The 20089-nt window shown below is 52.4% G+C and overlaps 1 protein-coding gene and 1 non-coding gene across 4 annotated transcripts in view; both read right to left on the reverse strand.

Annotated features, from left to right (window-relative positions):
* TTC39A (tetratricopeptide repeat domain 39A) overlaps nucleotides 1-20089 on the reverse strand; it is a 53546-nt gene extending 33457 nt beyond the window's left edge. For 2 of the 3 annotated variants that reach the window (XM_053655470.1, XM_053655474.1), the window contains exon 1: nucleotides 20034-20089. In XM_053655470.1, the coding sequence (XP_053511445.1) occupies nucleotides 20034-20086 (53 nt within the window). In that variant the 5' untranslated portion in view covers nucleotides 20087-20089. Of the gene's footprint in view, nucleotides 1-9309; nucleotides 9437-20033 lie in introns of those variants that run through there. The other variant, XM_053655471.1, reaches the window with a different exon arrangement.
* Nucleotides 3929-4091, reverse strand: LOC119051814 (U1 spliceosomal RNA). The gene has a single exon (XR_005082999.2). It is a non-coding gene; the product is annotated as a U1 spliceosomal RNA (small nuclear RNA).

The raw sequence follows: 20089 nt of genomic DNA on the forward strand, positions 1-20089 counted from the left end.
TAGACTCTCCAAGAAACTAATCCTGCCATTTCTTGCTTCTGGTGCCTGTCGTTCACAGGGACTCGAGTCCTTGTGTGTCTTGTACTTTTACCCTGATCTCCTCCTTGGTCGGTCCCCTTGGGATGAGGCCGCTCCTCCAGGGAGGATGTTCACTCACTTCACCAGATACCCTGGGGCACTGCCACCCTGAGTCTGCTTTAGTTACTTTTCTGTTTAGTACATTCAAGGTGACAAAGACAGTGTTGTATTGAAGCCCAAAATTTGTGTGAGGGCAATATAATTTTCTACAGAACCTTTCTGTCCCCACCAGAACTGTTGTCTCGCATTGCAGGTGGCTGGATGTTTTGTTCTGATTAATGTCCCTGTTTGCTGAAGACTTTTGAAGGCCCCAGATTCATGTGGAGGGGGCGCAGGCCCAAGACCTTACTTCCCTTCCCCTGAGGGGCTGTTACAACTCAAGGTTCTGGGTTTCCGGAATTTGTAAATCCCCCCAGGTTGCTGAGGCTGTAGCTCATTCACCAGCCTAATCTCAGCCCTCTCTTTATTGTTGGCTTGAGAGGATTTCTGTTACTTCTGTGGAAGCTCAGGAATGTATTTCAAAGGATGTTTGTTTTAACTCATGCAGCCTCTAGGTAGGGTTTTGTTTTGGTTTGTTCTGTTTTAGTTTGGTTTGGGTTTATTTTTAAGAAGAATTTTAGAGCCCTGTCTGGTGTGGCTCAGTGGATTGAGCACCAGCCTGCAAACTGAAAGGTTGCTGGTTCAATTCCCCATTAGGGCACATGCCTGGGTTGTGACGGGCCAGGTCCCCAGTTGAGGGCGCGCAAGACGCAACTCACTGATATTTCTCTCACATCAGTGGTGTTTTTTTCCTTCTCTTTCTCTCTCCCTTCCCCTCTCTCTGAAAATAAGTAAATAAAATCCTTCTTTAAAAAAAAAAAAGGAAAATGTTTAGAAGTATTATTTCCTCTGATCTATCCCTCTCATGATAGGAAGTTTTTTTTCAATCCAGACATAACCATGTCACACTTCGGGTCTTGCACTCCTCCACTGCCTTCTCAGTGCTCTTAGGATGAAGACCAAGTGCCTTTCTGTGGCCAAAATGGCCCCACCGGAAGCAGCCCTGTCCCTCTCTTCATGAGACAGGGAAAGTGTCTTCCTTTGTGCCCAGGGCTGAGCCCATTCTGTCCACCCAGCTCAGCTGGATGGACGGATGAAGAGGCAGTGAGCACTGACGGCCCCAGGTGTTTAACTGGCATTGTCTCCCTGAGCCCTCACTGACCCGTGAAGTGGGTTACCTCCCCCACTGCTGATGAGGAGACCCAGGCACAGAGGACAGGTGACTTGGCCAAGGTCACATGCCCAAGCACGGGTTCTAACTCGTTTCTGCCCAAGCCAGTGCCCACCCGCTCAGCCCCAAGGAGTCAAGTCCATTGTCCTGGCTTATGTCCATCTCTACCCAGCTCCAGAGCCAAGAGCCTACCCCCCATGTCTGTGCAACGCCCCGCCCCCTGACCACCACCATCTTCACCCCCACCGAGGAAGAGGTTCTACCTGTTTGGGGAGCCTGGAGAGAAGGAGGCACAGAGAGATGGACACACAACACAGGCATGCGTGCCCTCCCCTGGCGGCCCCGGCACCTCTTCTACTTAACTATGGTGCTGGGCCTGAGGTGACCTCTCCCTCCTTCCCGCCCACAAATACCCCTCGTCTCCAGCTCCTGGCCAGGCCTGGGGACACAGAGCAGACCCAGACCTAGACCTGCCTTTCCGGAGCTCATGGGAACAACAGATGCCACAGACGAGGGCAGAGGTTGTGACAGGCAGAGGCTGTGATGGCCAGAGCCCTCATGGGGTCCACTGGGGACTGAGGAGGCCTGGAGGGAGGGTGGGGCATACAGGGAAGCTTTCTGGAAAAGATGGCACTGAATTGAGGGCCAGATGGAGAAAAGAAGTCTAAGAAGGGGAAAGAGTGTGAGCAAAGGGCTGGAGACATGACACCACAGTGAGGAGCAGGCCCAAGCCACAGGGCGGGGCAGGGAGGCAGAGGCTCTGGAAGGCCTGCTGGGGGAGGGAGGGGCTGGGGAGCTCCGGAAGCCTAGGGACCTTGGGCCCAGTGACTTAATAACAGCATTAACAACCACCCCAAATTATCACTTCAAGTCATCTAAATTGATGACTAATTGGTCCTCTCAATCCTCCTACCAGCCGGGAGAGGCAGGCAGGCTCTTATCTACATTTGAAAGATAAGAAAGTGAAGACAGGAACCCAGTCTGCTCCTCCCAAAAGCCTGGAAGAAGACAGAAATGTTTCTGCAAAAGCAGCTTGAGCAAACCCTTCTCCTCTCCTGGCTGACTGAGGTCCCCACTTGTCCACAGGCTTTCCCCAAGGTCTTTCTGCTCCAAGCCACCAGGCCATTATACTCTTGAGCTCCCAAGTGGTGATGGGGGCCCCTCCTCTGGGCTTTGGGGAAACAGAAGATTAGAGGGGGCACTAAGCAGGTTGGAGAATGAAGCTGGATGGTGACCAGTGTCAGGAGCTTTGGCATAGTGGGGGAGGGACACTTGAGGCCAAGGTAAGAAGGAGGCTGGAAACCGGGTGGGGAGCATCAGACAGCCAGGAGCCACCCCACTCTCTCCGGCAGTCTCACCGCCCTGCTTTTAATCTTCCTGGAAGCTGCTACCTTAGTGACTGATGGGCAGAGCTGGGTAGAGCTAGGGAGACCCTCAGTCCCCGTGGGGGGCAGAAAACTCCCCTTCCCTGACCCAGTCTGGGTGAGGTGGCTGTGGGAGAGTGGAGAAAGGGCAAGGATGTTATTCAGGGAGCAGATGGGGGTCTGAGCTGGCTTTTTACTCCCTGTTTCACCAATCTGGGGGAACTTTGGCTCAGGGGGTGAAGACATTATGTCTGTAGGGATGTGGCACTTCCAAAGTGACCTTTCTAAATTATAAACACGATTGTGAGTCCACTTCCAAAGAATCCCCCTTAGCTCTGCATAAAGAAAATATCATCATGTAGCATAGAGTGAGGTGACATGACCTAGTGCAGCGTGGCCTTCAAGGGCTTTGAAAGCAGACAACCCTGGACTCAAGCCACAGGTCACCCAAGTACTTGCTGAAGAAACCTGGCGAGATGCTTTAACCTCTATGAGCCTCAGTTTTCCCATCAATGAATGGGAGATGGGGGGAACCTCCCATATACTGTGAAGAACAACTGAGATCATGTTAAAGCACATGAAGGACTCAGAAAATGTGATTGTTATTGTTTCTAAGATTATGTATTTCCATCATTTCTCTTATTGAGCACCTCTGCTTTTATAATGAGGCGAGATAACTTTAAAAGGAGTATACATACCTTAAGACCCTGTGATTCTACTCCTACGGGGCAACCTAGAAGGACACTCACATACATGCAAAGGACAACTGTATGAGAACATTCATTGTTTGAATAGCAGGACACTGGGAACCACCTCAGTAATTATCAAGGAGGCTGGATAAACAAGCAAACGGGGGTCATACCAAGTGGTGTATCACCATCCGGGCACCTGGGGGCCGGAGCCACAAGGATCTAGAAAACTCAGTAACTCGGACTAAGTGGGAAAAGCAAGCCACAGAACGACTCACACTGTGTGGCTCCACTTATATACATATTTTTAAAAAAAGAACAAACTACATATTTTTTAAGACTTACACACTTGGAAAAAGAACAAAAACGAATACAAAATGATAAAACTGAAATTCAGAATGGCGATTATTTCTGCAGAGGGAAGAGGGGAAGAGGTTCTCTGCCAGGGCTCCTTCCTCAGAAAGACTGTGAGACAAACGGGGCGTGACGGCGTGTTCTGAAACGGCTGAGTGCCAAAGGCCTGGAGTTCCCTTCGCTGTTTGCTATATTTTTCTGAAGGCTTAAAATAGTTCACAATTTTTTTTTGCCAGGGGAGAGCGTGAACACAGTCCCCCACGACACAAATTATGCAGTCCAATTGCCAACATTTGGGGAAATCGCAGGGGTCAGCACATCCAGAGCGCACTAGATAAGCCTCACCTAGGGTAACCCACTTTTGTGATCTTGGTGTCTCCCCTGCCAGGTAAGCATATATTTCATGATTTTTTAAGTACTTTTTATTGATTATGTTATTACAATTGTCCCATTTTTTCTCCCCTTGATCACCCTCCGCCCAGTACCCCTGTTCCCTCCAGTATTCCCTCACCCTTAGTTCATGTCCATGGGTTGTACGTATAAGTTCTTTGGCTCCTCCATTTCCTACACTATTCTTAATCTCCCCCTGTCTATTTTGTACCTGCCAATTATGCTACTTATTCCTACCTTCTCCCCCATTTTCCCCTTCCACCCTTCCTGCCGATACCTTCCATGTGATCTCCATTTCTGTGATTCTGTTCCTGTTCTATTTCTTTGCTTAGTTTGTTTGTTTTTGTTTTTTTAGGTTCAGTTGTTGATAGCTGTGAGTTTAAATTAGGAACAGTTTTACTGTTCATAATTTGGATCTTCTTTTTCTTAGATAAGTCCCCTTAACATTTCATATAATAAGGGCTTGGTGATGATGAACTCCTTTACCTTGACCTTATCTGAGAAGCACTTTATCTGCCTTTCCACTCTAAAGGATAGCTTTACTGGATAGAGCAATCTTGGATGTAGGTCTTTGCCTTTCATGACTTCGAATACTTTTTCCATCCCCTTCTTGCCTGTAAGGTTTCTTTCGAGAAATCAGCTGAAATTCTTATGGGAACTCCTTTGTAGGTAACTTTCTTCTTTTCTCTTGCTGCTTTTAGGATTCTCTCCTTATCTTTAATATTCGGCAATTTAATTATCATGTGTCCTGGTGTGCTCCTCTTTGGACTCTCTGGGCTTCCTGGACATGTATGTCTATTTCCTTTGCCAGATTGAGAAAGTTTTCTCTCATTATTTTTTCAAATAAGTTTTCAATTTCTTGCTCTTCCTCTTCTCCTTCTGGTACCCCTATGATTTGGATGTTGGAACATTTAAACTTGTCCCAGAGGTTCCTAAGGCACTCCTCATTTTTTGGAATTCTTGTTTCTTTATTCTGTTCTGGTTGAATGTTTATTTTTCCTTTCTGTTCCAAATGGTTGATTTGAGTCCCAGTTTCCTTCCCTTCATTGTTGGTTCCCTGTATATTTTTCTTTATTTCACTTTGCATAGCCTTTACTTCTTCCTTTATTTTGCAGCTGTACGCAAACATTTCTGTGAGCATCCTGATTACCAGTGTTTTAGACTCTACATTGAACAGGTTGGCTATCTCCTTGTCATTTAGTTCTTTTTTCTGGAATTTTGATCTGTTTTTTAATTTGGGCCATATTTCTTTGTCTTGGCACACCTGTTACATTGTAAGGGGTGGAGCTTTAGGTATTCACAGGGCAGGGCAATGCACTTCACTGAATTGTGGTGCAGTATTTGGGGGAGGGGTCAGAGAGGGAACAATGCCACCTGCTCAGCTCTCACCCTGCTTTCAGTCACTTCCCCCACTTCCCACAAGAGAACTGCACCCTTCTAGGTACTTCCCTGGTGCTGATTCCTGGGTGGATGGTTTTGTGTACATTCTAGGACCTCATGGGCCCATCCAACAAACTCTCCTGTGAGACTGGAAGTTTCTCCCACAGCCACAACCCCAACAGGTTTTTACAAGCCAGAGGTTTTGAGGCTTTATTTCCCGGTGGTGGAACCATGGGCTGCACAGACTGTCTCACTCCCCAGTTGTTCCTCCTGGTTTATCTACACACAAATGTGGGACCACCTGGTCTGCCAGCCACAGCCTCACAGCATGTCTTCTCTGCTCCAGCTGCCAGTGTCTTCCCCTCCTACCAGTCTGGAAGAATGTTTCTTCTTGAATTCCTTGGTGTTGGACTTCCATACAGTTTGATGTTCAGGCAGTTCTGATGGTTTTTTGTTTTTAAATTGGTTGTTATCCTTCTTTTGGTTGTGTGAGGAAGTAAAGCATATCTACTTACACCTCCATCTTGGCATGAAGTTATTATTTCATGATTTTTGAAGTGGTGCAGATTGAAAGCTTGGTTTGTTTTCCACTGACCCTCACACACAGGACCAGGCCCAGAAAGGCCTCAGAGGTGTCTGTTGAGTGACTGAATGAGTGTCTATGGTGAAAGTGGCACTGCTTTGACTCTGCTCTGCTCAGACCCCACCAGGATGGCATTAACCAGGGCAAGGGCCAGAGGCAGATGGACCTGTGTGGCCTCTAAGAAAACAGGGACCTGGAGAGCATGCAGGTGGGTGGGTATGGTTCAATAGGAGGAAGATCCAACAGTGATAGCAGAGTGAGCTCACTGACCTGGAGGCCTGTAAGGGGCCAGAGGAGCCTGGACTTGTAGAGAGGGTATGGGCTACGATCTAAGTGTGCAAGGAAGAGGGATAAATGTGGTGTCTAGTCTGGGAGTTCAGAATTTCTTGTAAGTGCCCTGTTGTGCCTACTTTCTGATCTGGAAACCACTTTTCTGGACCTAGTAGGGTTGTACTCAGTCAAGGCTGTGCAGAAGAGACCTAAGCAGGCTCCAGATTTACAAAGACCAGCCCAGAGCAGGAAAGGAGCCATCAGGAGCCTCCCTGTGTTTTTCAAAGGAGGGACAAGAAGTCTAGAGAGCAATGAGCATAAGGGTGTATATATATATTTTTGAATTAGTGTTTTGGACTTCTTCAGATATTTTCAGAAGTGGAATTGCTGGGTAACAAGACAGTTGCATTTTTAACCTTCTGAGGTAGTTCCATACTGTTTCCCACAGTGGCTGTACCAATCTGTATTCTACCAACAATGCAGAAGGGTTCCCTTTTCTCCACATCCTTGATAACATTTGTTGGTTTGTTTTTTTTTTATTTATTGGTGATGGCCATTCTGATTGGCGTGAGGTGATAGCTCAGTGTAGTTTTAATTTGTATTTCTCTGATGATTAGTGATGTTGAGCATCTTTTCCTATGTCTATTGGCCATCTGTATATCCTCTTTGGGGAAGTGTCTATTCAAGTTCTTTACCCATTTTTCATTCGGATTGTTTATCTTTTGGTGTGGAATTGTATGAGTTGTTTTATAAATTTTGGATATTAACCCCTTATCAGCTATATCATCAGCAAATGTGCTCTCCCACTCAGTGAGTTGTCTTTTCATTTTGTTGATGGTTTCCTTTGCTGTGCAAAACCTTTTTTAGTTTGATGTAGTCCTATTTGTTTATTTTTTTTCCTTTTGTTTCTCTTGCCAGAGGGGATATATTACAGAATATTGCTACAAAAAAAAGTCTGAGATTTTCCTGGCTATTTTTTTTTCTAGAATTTTTATGGTTTCAAATCTAACATTTAAGTCTATACTCCGTTTTGATTTTATTCTTGTGTATGGTATAAGAAGATGATCTAGTTTCTTTCTTTCTTTTTTTGCAGATATCTGTCCAATTTTCCCAACACCAGTTATTGAATAGACTACCTTTACCACATCGTGTGTTCTTGCCTCCTTTGTCAAGTATTAATTGACTATAAAGGCATAAGTTTATATCTGGGCTGTCTATTCTGTTCCATTGATCTATATGTCTGTTTTATGCCAATACCATGCTGTTTTGATTACTATGGCTTTGTAGTATAGTCTGGTACCATATAGCGTGATTCCTCCAAGATTGCTGTTGCTATTCAGGGTCTTTGGTGGTTCCATGTAAATTTTGATATATTTGTTCTTTCTAGTTCTGTGCAATACACCATTGGTATCTTGATAGGAATTACATTGTAATTACATTAATTTATAGATTGCTTTGGGTAGCATAGACCTGGAGAGTATTATGCTAAATGAAATAAGCTAGTCAGGGAAAGACAAATACCATATGATTTCACTTATATGCAGAATGTAATGAACAAAATAAACTAACAAACAAAATAGAAACAGACTCATAGATTAGAGAAGAGACTGACAGCTGTCAGAGGGGAGGGGTATGGAAGACTGGGTGAAAAAGGTGAAGGGATTATGAAAAAACCCACCAAAAACAAAAACAAAAACCTCATAGACAACAGTATGGTGATTACCAGAGAGAACGTGGGGTGGGGAAAATAGGAGGGTAAAGGGGGAATAAATGGTGATGGAAGGAGACTTAACTTGGGGTGGTGAACTTGAGACTTGACAACACAATGTACAGATGATGTATTATAGAACTGTACACCTGAAACCTGTGTAATTTTATTAAAACAATGTCACACCAGTAATTTCAAGAAAGGAAGGGAGGGAGGAAGGAAAGACGGAAAAAAGAGAAAGAGAAATAAGTCTAGGGAGGATTAGGACTTGGCCAAAGTCATACAACAAAAGGGCAAGTCAAGACTCCTCAGCCAACCCCCCCACAACTCTGAGTGTCCCCTGGCCACCCGCCTTCCAAGCCCTCCGGGAGGAACACCCTCACCCAGGCCCCATGGAGGACTCCAGCTGAGGGCTGGCACCGGCCTCGTCACCTCACTCACTGCTCCTGTGTGAGCCCTGAGGTCCTTGGCAAATATTGTCCCTGGCCTTGAGGCTCCAGGCCGGGCGGCACCCCTCCCAGCGCACCTGGGCCGGATCTCCACCCAGCAACCTCCCGGCAGTCCAGGCTCCCGCGGCGCCCCCTAAGCACCAGGGGCTATGAAATGCAGAGTTGGTCCTTATCTCCCAGCAGTTCATCGCTGTCACCGCTCCCGGGACAGTGTGGGGTCCTACGGGGTTTCTCAGTGTGGTGGGCAGGAGAGCCACACTGAAAGTGACAGCACCCATCTTTCCTGCCCTGTTTCCGGCTGCACCCAGTGGGCTCGGCTGGTTCATTTCTGAGCCTTTTAACTCCTCCAAACACCCCTGAAGATGAGGTCGCGTGCCCTGCCGGTGGGGGCTCTGGCCTCCGATGGAGCTGGGTTCAAACCCCGGACCCACCTCTCACCTCCTGGGTGACCTAAGACCAGTTTCCTCCTCTGTAATGGAGGTGATAATGAGACCACCCACAGGTGTAAACGCCACTAGGGGAGGAAGGCGGCTTTGACTGTAGTAAAGGCCTGTCACTACGGATGAGAAAGTTGGGACCCAGAGGGGCGTGAGGACCCAGGACCGCCCGCGCCTCCAGTCTCCTGGCGCGAGTTTCCGCAGCCCTCTCCCCTCCTCCCCGCGGCCGCAGCCCCCACGGGCGGACGGGGTGGGGGCGCGGTGCCGCCTGGCAGGGGCTGGAAGCCGCAGTGCGGGCTGCGGGGCAGGTGGTGCGCGGGAGGCCGGCCGGGCGCCCGCCCCACCCCCGGGCCCAGACCCGCCCGCGCCCCCCAAGCGGTTCCCGCCGCGCACTTACCCTGCGGGCAGGGCGCCCGGGGCGCCAGCCGTGGTCATCGCGGAGCGGGGCGGGCCGCGTGCCCCCGCCGGACGCCAGCTGCGGCCCAGGTGCAGCCGCCGGAACCCCGAGCCGGGCGCTGTGCCGCGGAGCCAGGGACGCGGCGGCCGGGGAGGGGCGCGCCGGGGGCGGGGAAGGCGGCGGGGCCGGGCCGGGCCTCGGGCTGCCCACCCGCGCAGTGGGGCCGTGGCCGTGGCCCGCAAGCTGAATGCACCCCCACCACACCCCCGCACCTCGGGCTCGGACAGGTGAGAGCCCCGGGTGCCCAGGGCCTACACGGCCCATGTCCGGTACCGTCTCTGCGCGGCCCCCAGGGACCCAGAGCTCGCTCCTGCCTTGCACAGCCGCACCTCCGTGGGGCCGGAAAGTTCTAGACCTGCCACTCTCCCTCCTCCACAGCTCCTGCCTCGCAGCGCCTGGACCTGAGCCCTCCATCATCCCACTGCATTCATTGGTGGGGGGCTCCCGGAATCAGGCTTGGATTTTAATTGCACCCACGTGCCCGCTGGTGACTGTGTTTGAGAACACAAGGAGGTGGAAAATAATGCGGTTCGGTACTCTCTGCTAGCCAACAGGTCACATTTGCCTTCTCAGATAATCCCCATCACGGCCATTTTACAGATGGGGAAACTGAGGTACAGCGTTGATGTGACTAGCTCAAAACCACTCACCTAACAGAGGGCAAGTTGTGACTGGAACCAGCCCTCCTGACTACGAAGTTCACTTTCTTGCCTCTTGCCCCCTTGGCTCCACCCTGAATCCCCAGGGCCTACGTGGGGGTCTAAAATACTCCTCTGATGCCCACTGCCGGCCCAGCCCTGAGGTTTATGTCCAGGGCCAGGGTTGAAGCCCACCTGGTCTCCTGGCAGGAAGAACCACTGGCCCGTGAGGAGTTAACCAGCCATCACCCCTAGGCCCCAGATGCTCTTAACCATGACTCATCAGACCACGTGGCTGCCATTAGAGCTGTCCCTTCACATGGGCAGGGGACAGAAGGAGGAGGGACTCTAGCACCGGTGGATCAGCCCTGAGCAATAGAATGTCAGAAGAGGAAAAGGAGGAGCTTGCGGAAGCAGCTGTGGTGGAAAGAGGGCTTGGACTAGGTCCAGGCAGAGCCAGGCCGATGGGGCCCAGTGGCAGGGGGGGCAGGTTTAGGGGAGTGCTGTTTAAATCCGAACAGGCTTTTTGCAAAGGTAGTGAGTTCTTCTCCTGCCCGGATGTGAGCAGAGGCTTGACACTCACTTGCAAGGCTCTCTGCTCCTCTGGGATTCTCAGACACAGGCACAAAAAGAGAAGTCACGACAAGGAGCAGGCTGCAACGACAGCCACCACTGGCTATAGAAATCCAGACCAGGGAGAGCGCTACGTAGGCTGGCGGGGTCTGGGTGGCTTCCTGGAGAAGGTGGGCACAGAGCTGACCGTCGAAGTTTAGGTTATTTCTATACAGTGACGTCATGGGAAGGGTGGACCGGATGGGAGAACGGCGTGGATGAGAGCACCAAGGTGGGCAAAGGCACACTGGTGACAGCTGGAGTTTCCCAAGCTGGTGAGAAGACCAGCAACACGTGTAAAGAGGGGCCGGGGTGATGTGGCTGGCGGAGGCAGGGGCCCTGTCACCTGCCACGCACTTTCGAATCTCTAGGCATTTGCACATGCTGTGCCCTCTGCCTGGAATACACCTTCCTCCCGTGTCACTTATTATTCATTCATTTAACTATGAGTCAGTCCAGAAGTTTATGATGGAAAGGTTTCCTCCAGAGCCTTGGGAGGGACCAGGTGAATGAGAGGTCCTCTACACTACATTCACTTCAAGGTAAATCTTTACTGTAGTCAATTAACATTTACTAAGAACCTGCCATCTTCCCAAACTCCCGCTTACCCTGGAGGTTTCAGTGCAGAAGTTGCCTCTTTCGAGAGGCCCTCCCTCCCTGGCCAGTTCGGAGGCTTCCTGGGCACAAACGGCCCTCATCCCCCCTGACTCGCCCCACTCACCCTGGGCTGTGTGTGGCGGTGGTGGAGAGAGGTTTGCCTGTGACCGCCTCTGCCGTCAGACTGGGAGCTTCCGGAGACTGGGGCCTGGTGAGACACCCCTGTGTCAGTGCCTGAGGACTCCCTCAGCACCGATTTTGGGCCGGCACTTGCTCATTTCCCTCCGAGGTAATGGTTACAGTAATGACTGACGTTCATCAGAGGCTTACTGCATTGCACACACGTTAAGTGTGTAACGAAGGTTATCTCATTTAATGCCCACTTTAACCACCGCTCCAAGCCTCAGTTGCCTCCTCAGTACAATGGAAATAACAGCACTGCTCATGACAAAGGAGCGTGGTGAGGGTCAGGACCACGCGTGTAGCATGTGCGGAGCCCTGTCCGGCCTGCGGCACGGTGCTGGGGAGGGCCTGCTGGGGAGGGCCTGCTGACAGCAGCAGTGGGGTACGGGGTACGGTAGATGCTTTTGCTCCCCACCTTTTACAGATGACGACTGAGGTTCTGCCGGATGAGCAGCCTTTGGAGCTGTGACTCTCCCCACACCCCCACAGTGACAGTGATACTAGAGCCACTCACCAGTGAGTCAGAGCGTCACAGTGGCCCACCAGCTCTCAGGAGGGCCCTGCCCCAGCGGTTCCCAGCCCCTGGGAACTGGGGCCCAGTCCCAGCCCTGAGGAAGGAGCCTGTGAGTCACCATGATTTCCACCTCCCAACCCAGGTGACCCTGCTCAGGCCGCCTGCGCATCCCCAGCTTGGGCTGGCAGCCAAGCCCTGGGGACAGGAGAGCGTCCTGCGGCCCTTCCTCCCCTGCCAGGGGACCCGTTTCCTAGCCCTCTGGACCTGGGACACCCCACAGAGGCCTGCTTTCCTCCCTCCTTCCGCCCGCCCCCGCCCTGGCCCCGCCCACAAGCACACACTGCTTGGCCCCCCCCCCCCCCCGTAGTTTTTGACGGCCCTGATGCCCTCGCGTGGGCCGCTTTCACCTGCACCATCTCTCAGCCTAGGAAGGCCCTCAATAAACATTTGCTTGGTGAAACCTCCTCAGAAGGCTCCAGAAAGCTCTGCAGTAACTGTCTCCCAGTAGAGGCTTGGACCCAGTGGGACTTGGACTCAGGCCTAGCCCTAGCATAAACCCAGGACTTGACTATTTATCCTGTGGGGAAAGTGGAAATGGGGCTCCCAGAGAAGGGAGTGTGAACATGTGAAAAGGGTGTCATTGTTGTAGAAAGAGTTTAAGCTGTGAAGTCAGCCCCGCCTCTCCCTCTCTGCACCTCGGTCTTCCCATCTGTAAACGTGGGACAAATGTACCACCCCCTGAAGGATACTGCAAGGCTTACTGAGCACTATGTGGGAGACCTCTCCCCCCCCCCTCCTCAGTCCCTTCCTCCAGGACTTTCCTTAGCAAGAAGCGCCCTCATCTCCACCTCCTCTCCCCACCCCGCTGGCTGTGCCAGCCCAGAAGCTCCGCCCCCAGCCCTCAGACTTTAGGGCCACGCACTCCAGGAAGCTGGCGACTGTAAAACAGGGTTGTCTTCAAGTGAGTGGGTCCCACCTAGCAGGTTACAGGCTTGGTCTCATTAATAATTCACAACAAGTCAGCAGGCTCCTCAACAAAGGGCTTTTGAAGACAGACAGCTGCGACCCTCACAGCTCTTCAACGTTCCCCGGAGAGGGGCCCTTGGGGGGGACCCGGCCTGCTTCTTGGGCCAGCCTCCTGCCACCCCTCCACCCCGCACACCTGGTTCAGACCCCCACTAGATGTGTGACCTTGGGCAGGTGACTGCCCCACTGTGGCCCTTAGTTTCCTTCCTGTCCAACTTAAAGAGGAAAGAGGACTGGACCAGGAGCACAAGGGCCCTCTGGTGCCCTCCATGCTGGGATCTGAGCTCTTCCACCAAAGTCTGGTCTCCAAGAGCCGTTGCAGGGGGGTCTGAGGAAGAAGCACCAGTCAGACACAAGGGACCAAGACCAGTTTTGATGGGAAGAAAGAGGCAGCGCTCTACTGAGGGTTTCTGGCATTGAGTAGCATCTTGTCAGCGGCTAGGACGTGGGCTCCAGAGCCAGGAGCTTCCAGGCCCACCACGTCCACCTGTGCAGCCCCAAGCAAGTCGCCCTACTAGCTTGAGGCAGGGCCAGGAGTGGCTTGCAGAGCAGGTTTGCAAGCCAGGGCTTAACGCCCCTGCTGACACCCTGCACCAGGGACTTCATCTCTGAAATGGGGGTGTTGATGGCACCCACCTCACCAGGTTGCTGCAAAGATTAAACGAGGTGATATCCATACAGCACTTGGAACAGGGTCTTTACTGCTGTTCTTTGAGTTTTAGTTTCCCGACCTACAGAGCAGGGACGACAGGACTGTGGTGAGCATTAAATAAGTAAATGGACTCGAAAGAGCTCTGGGACCACGCAAGGCCGTCCGAACAAGAGGGGTGTCCCCTAAGATGTGCATCCAGGCCCGGCCAGGACCACAAGGATGGAGCCACACCCTTTGGACACACATTATATACATTAAGGGCAGGTGTGATAGGTCACACACTGCCAGTGGCCACAGGAAGGGGCACCCTCTTTCTCAGGGTGACTGGAATTATGGACAGAAAGCCTTAGAAAGATGACCCAGTAACACCTAAACAGCAAACATGTCTGACATGAAGATCTATGGCACAAAGGTGTTCATCAGTGTTTTCTGTAATAAAGCCTCAGTTGGAAAGAACCGAAATACCCATCAATAAGGAATTAGTTCCATGGATCGTTGTGAATCTGCAGGGTGAACTACTTGCAGATACTTAAACTGTGTTCGTGGATCATGTATGTGCCGGGATGACTGCACCGTCTCCTGACTAGTTCCCTGCTTCTGCCTCTGTCCCCTTCTTGTCCTTTCTCCACACAGACCAGACCCGTTCAATCAGATCATGCCACTCTCCTGTTCCGAACACCGCGCCCCGTGTTTCCTAGTACAAGAGCTAAAGTCCTCACATGGTCACAAGGCCCCGCATCACCTGCACCCCATAGCTCTCTCTGATACCACCTCCCTTTTCTCTCCTTGCTCTTCTCTAAGTAGCCAGCCTGCTCCCACCTCAGGCCCTTTGCACATGCTATTATTCCCTGTACCCGAAATGCTCTCCCCTCAAATCCTCACCTGGGCACCCCCTCACCCCCTTCAGATCTCAGCTCAAATTCCGCCTCCTCCGTGAGGCCTTCCCTGACCATTCATTCTATTTAAAATGGAATTCCTGCCCTCCTACTTCAAATTCCTGCATTTGTTTTTCCATAGCACCGGATATCTGACATCCTGCATACTTTGCTGATGCATTTATTCTCTTTCTCTCCCCATTAAATTCTACACTCCACATGGGTAGGGATTTTTAAAAATTTTTTGTTCTCCGTTTCCAGTGCGCAGACAGTGCCTGGCACAGAGGTGCTCAATAAGTGTTTGCTATATAAATGGGTTTTCTAAAAGGTGGGAAAATGTTTTTTAAAAGCAGAATTCAAAATTAAGACTTAAAAAACCCTCATTGTCTGTGTATTTGAGAAAGCAGGAGGAGACCTCAATTTCCTCATCCTTTAGCGTGGGAACCGGACCTTCCCAGGCTGAGCTGTAGTGGGTTGAAGGGGCCAATGCAGGTCAAGTCAGGGAACCGTCAAGGGCACGCAGCACCATCAAGTAGCACCTCCACGTTACTACAGACCACTGAGACAGTGGGGTGGCCAGGGAGGGGGGCTTCTAGAGGCAGGGGCCTAATTCAGAGGGCCTCTGGGAGAGAAGCTGGGGCTGAGGGATCAGTGGCAAGCAAGAAGGGTTACGGTGTGAGCACAGTGCTGTGGGCTGAGCCTGTCCGTGGACATGCCATCCCTCTGACTGGCCTGTGCCCAGGGCCAGTGCCTGGGTGTGCCCTTCAGTCAGCCAGGTGTAAAGGAAGTACCCACCCAGCCAGTATCTTGGAAAGACAGCAGAGTCACCTTCAATATGAGACTCAGATGGTCTATCTGGGGGTGGGTGGGTGCTTGCCGGAGCCCACCGTTCCAGGGAGTCAGAGGAAAGCTGAGGCTGTGGAAGGGACAGGCAGGGACAAACTTTATCCCGTGGGAAAAGATGGGAATCCAAAGGAGCGAAGTATCTGCACAGGTCTACCTGGCCAGGGCACCCGATGGCGCACCCAGTGTCCTAAATCCTAATATAATTGTCCTGTTGAGGGACATGGGCCATTTATAGGGTGGAGGAATAATTCTACCTAAAAGGAATAGATTTCTGCATTGCTGTTCACCCGAGAAGGGCTGGTCTTAGAAAAGGGAAGCAAAGCTTAGGAGTCTTGAGTTTTGAGAAATTTCCTCCTCTCTTCTGGGAAGGAAGATGGTGGAAGACATACGTTCAGCCCTCCCAGAAGCGGAAGTTCTGCAGGGATGCTCCTTCCAGGACGGCGGAGGGGCTTGGAGAAGGGCCACGGAATCATAAAAACCTTCTGTTACTCTTCCCTACTTCCTAAGGTACTCTTGAGAGGCAACAGGGGTTATTAGGATCCTGGGATCAGAAGCTTCAACATCGCAGAATCTTGGAATGTAAACAGTAAGTCCGGTACTCAACTCTGGATCTGCGACTCAGATCCAGTCTCAAGGAAGAGACACCAAAGCTGCCCAAGGATCCCACTCACCAACCCACAACAGAAACTCCCTCTGTGGAGGGGTCGGAGAGCTCCTGGAGCTCAGGCTCAAACCAAGGGCAGCGATTCTGTCCACAGCAGCCCCAGCAGGCCGCCATTCTCGGAGAGGGCCCTCCCTCCCGGAGCAGCTTGGCCACTTACAACGATCTGCCTGCCCGCACTTCCCCCTTTGTTCCTGGTGCTGACTCCTACAGAAGCAGCCATAAATGGGGGCACAGGTCTAGTATGTCTGGGGAGGGGCCCTATTTGTCGGCCACGTAGGTGGTGGTCCACATTATGTACGATTCATGGTTGTCATTTCCTTCTTGTTTCAGTTCCCAGATACTGAGGACCTGAGAAAGAGGATACCTACTTGGAACGGCTCCCTGTGGCTAACTGGACTTAAATTTTAGAAGCAGAGCCTACCAGCCATTTCTACACAGCGAACTCTCACACAAACTGCACGGCAGGGAGAAGCCTGCACTGAGCTGCCAGCCTGCACTGTGTCTGGCCGGCTGAGCCAGCCCTTATAGAGGAGTTCCTGGAATCCCATGTCAACCAGCAGGATTGGGTTTTCCCGTCCAATCAGAGCTGTGCCACTATCACAGTTACATCCCCATCAGCTTCTTCACCAACCAACCAGAGTGGCTCCATTCTGACCAAGCTGAACCATGTCTTTTTGACCAATCAGACTGTAATAATTTGGAGCCCTCAGGTGTACAAGGAGGAACCAATCATGGTCCAGGGAGCAGGGATTTCTGTCTCTGTAGCCAGCTCACCCCTCCCTGGTTCTGAGAGCAGACTTTTCCTTTCCACCAAAGGTTAAAGACTGCTTTTCTCCTGGCTGGAGTCTCACCGGGGCAGATCGGTGCAGGGCACAGCCGACTGGCACAGAGCAGGCCAGTGCGGGAGCAGATCAGAGCTGTCTGGCCAGAGAAGGGCCTGGCTCCAGACCTGCCTGGTGAAAGGTTAGCCTAAGAGTCAGGCGGGTTTCAGGGTGGTGCTGTCTCACAACTGAGCTGTTTGCACTTAGTAAAGTTTCCTTTTCCACGGCACCCCCATCTGGGGATTCCTGTTGGTGTCGGAGCAACACCAGCAACCTTCATTTCACACCACCGAATCCTGGTGCCGGGAATCCGCGGTTGACTCCCAAACCTCTCAGAATCCCCTGCTCAATGCAGATACCTCTGCAGGAAGGTTACCTCTTACCCGTGCAAGAAGGAAGTAAACTCGCACTTACAGAACACTGACTACGTCCTTTACCTATGTGGCTTCGCCAGGTCTTCCCACTACTCAGTGAGTAGCCAGGATTTTTCAGCTGAGTAAACTGAGGTTCTCTACAGGCCAAGTAACTGAATCGAGGTCAGAGAGCCAATCAGTAAGTGGCAGAGCAGGGTCTGAACCCTCTCCCAAGCTCTCCACCCCTGGGCCAGGCTGTGGGTGACCGGGGAGCACGGCGGGTGAGGAATGAGGTGAAGCCCCAGGTCCCAAGCTGGGAGAATGGAGACTTGGGTTTTTGCCTCAGATGTGAGTCCTGGTGGGGGCAACTGGGAGCAATTAATTTCCTAAGTATCTGAGTCCAGCAAGTTCCAGCAGGTTCCCTGAAGCAGAAAGGTGCATGTGTTCAGGCCCTCGTGCCTACTCCCTCACACAGGCCCCCGGAGGGCTGTCTCGGACTCTGCTTGGCCAGAGTCCCCCCTCTCCCACCTCCTCACTCCTTCTCACCTCCCTGTCACTAGTGATTCTGGATCTTGCCTCCCAGCTTGTCCATTCGCCACTTCTCCATTCTTCCTTCTTAGTTTCCTTCCCCCCATTCCCTCTGTCCTACTAATCCACACCCCAGCATCTGTTCTGGGTCATCACACCCGCCTCCCGCTCCGGGCTCCCTGCCTCCAGCCACCCTGTGGCATCAGCGGTGTACACACACTGGAAACCCATGAGGCTCCCTGGGCCTACAGGACTGAGCACGACTGGGTTCTTACAGGGAGGACAGACCCCAGGCGAGAACCCCCTGGGGACACAGCCACTCCTCAGCACCCTAGCCAGGGGGACCCACCCTCCTCAAAAGTCATCCCCCCGTGTGTTTCACGAAGCTGAAGCACACCCTAAGCCCCATTCTCTGCTGGACTCCTGGGACACGGGGGGCAGAGGAACACTGTCATCTCTCCATGTGCAGTGGAGTGGCAGAAAAAGGTGACCGTGACTCTTTGTCAAAATGGTCGGTGCACAAATTCCTTCCTTCTTCGGTGCGGCAGGATCGTCCTTAAATTTGTAAGTCCTCCTCCCTAGCGCCCTCTGGCGGTTTCCAACACACTATGAAATCCCTGTTCTGGGCATCGGGCCTCCGAGATCCCATTGGCACTGATCCTCGACAACCCACCCCCTTTTTCTGCTCCTCAGGTGCACCGCAGGCTTTGACCAGAGCTGTCCTCTCTGCGGAAAATGCTCTGGGCATGGTTGATTTTACTGTTTACCACATCACCCCATTTTAAGCCTTACACATCATCTATCTGGTGTTTACTTGTTTATTTGCCTACTAGTTTAGTCTGTTTCCCACTAGAACATGGTCTCCTGAGAGCAGGGACTTGTATGTGTGAAGTGATAGCATATCTGCAGCACCTGGTACAATCGCCTAGAACATGGTACATGCTCGACAGTGTTTGTTGAAAGACTGAATGAGAGCCATGAGAGGGAAGCAAAGATGCTGGGGCCCTGGAAGGCCCTGAGTCTGACTCAGGGGCTGAGTGAGGAAGCCCCTCTACCCCAGGTTACCTAAGTTGAGTCTTCCAGGAGTGGAGGTTGGCATTCCGGGCAGAGGCAGCCCCTGCAGCCTGGCCCAGCTGTGAGAGCACTGTAAGGCCAGCTGGCACTGGTGGACTGTCCACTGGTGGACAGTGTGAGGGTCAGGGAGTGACGGAAAACAGGCCTGGGCAGGCCACAGCCTCCCGCCTCGAGAGCCTTGAACTTTAACCTCCCGGTGACAGAGAGCCATGGAAGGGTTTTAAAGCAGAAAAATGACATGGTCTGGTGAGTGTTTTAGAAGAGACCAGTCTGAAGGATGCATGGAAAGGAGGAGTCTGGGGAACTGGGAAAGTGAGGGGCTGCTGCACAGTCCCCAGGAAATGAACAGCTCTGGGAGACATCCAGGAGAAAAACCGGCAGAACTTGGAGACTGGGGTGGCGGCAAGGGAGGAGAGATAGCGCCCAGGTTCCGGGGCTTGGGCAACTGGGTGGATGACTGTGCCATTTTCTGAGATGGAAAAACAGGAGGAGGAACAGGTTTGGGGGTGAAGATGCAAAGTTTGATGTAGGTCTTGCCAAGTCTGAGGTGCTCACAGGACAGTCAGATGGAGGCCTTGCTGGGGAGCGGCACTGTCCTTCCCCGAGCAGACTTTAAATAGGAAAATAATTGAGGGTCAAGACATCTCAGAGGAGAGGTCAGGGCTGTCTCCTCTTCTCTTTCATGGGAACACATCTAGAGACACCAACTCATCCAGGAGGTGGGGACAACTGGGCAGGTGGGGGCGACACACAGGAGGCGTTGACACATCTCTGACGGGTCGACCTGGCAGGACCTGTGGTGCACACGATTCCACCCTGGACCGGACCTGGGACCTGGGGTTTCCCCCCCACACTGCTGCCCGAGATGTGGACAGCCCGGCAGGCGGGTAGTGTGCCTGCTCTCACCTGTCATCCCTCCACTCACGCTTCCCCGAGGAGGACTAGCTGCGCGAGGGGCGCCCCTGAGCCGAGCCAGGGGGCCGAACCTGACGCACAGCCCCACCAAGGTCCAGCTCACTGGAGCTGCCCTTGCAGGTTGCCTGCAGGTCGCGGCAGGGGAAGCCGGGCTGGATCAGAATGGGGGCCGTAACACGCAAGCAGGGGGCACGTGGAGGTGTGAGACGGGCCAGGCTGCCCCTCCCGCGTGCCCGGGGCGTTAGCCCAGCCGCGCGCACCCCTGTCTCCAGCTACGCCCCCTCAGTTGTCCCTCCCATTCGTTGTTCACCAGCGGCCCCTCGGTCCCTCCTGCGCCTCTCGCAGAGTCCCCGCCCCGCCTGGTACCTGCAGTCGCTGTTCCCAGGGGCCGCTCCTTTCCGGGCGGTCAGAAAGGCCATGGA

The sequence above is a fragment of the Artibeus jamaicensis genome, unplaced genomic scaffold (genome assembly GCF_021234435.1).
Source record: "Artibeus jamaicensis isolate MK-2021 breed Jamaican fruit bat unplaced genomic scaffold, CSHL_Jam_final scaffold_1019, whole genome shotgun sequence".
NCBI classification, from domain to species: domain Eukaryota; kingdom Metazoa; phylum Chordata; class Mammalia; order Chiroptera; family Phyllostomidae; genus Artibeus; species Artibeus jamaicensis.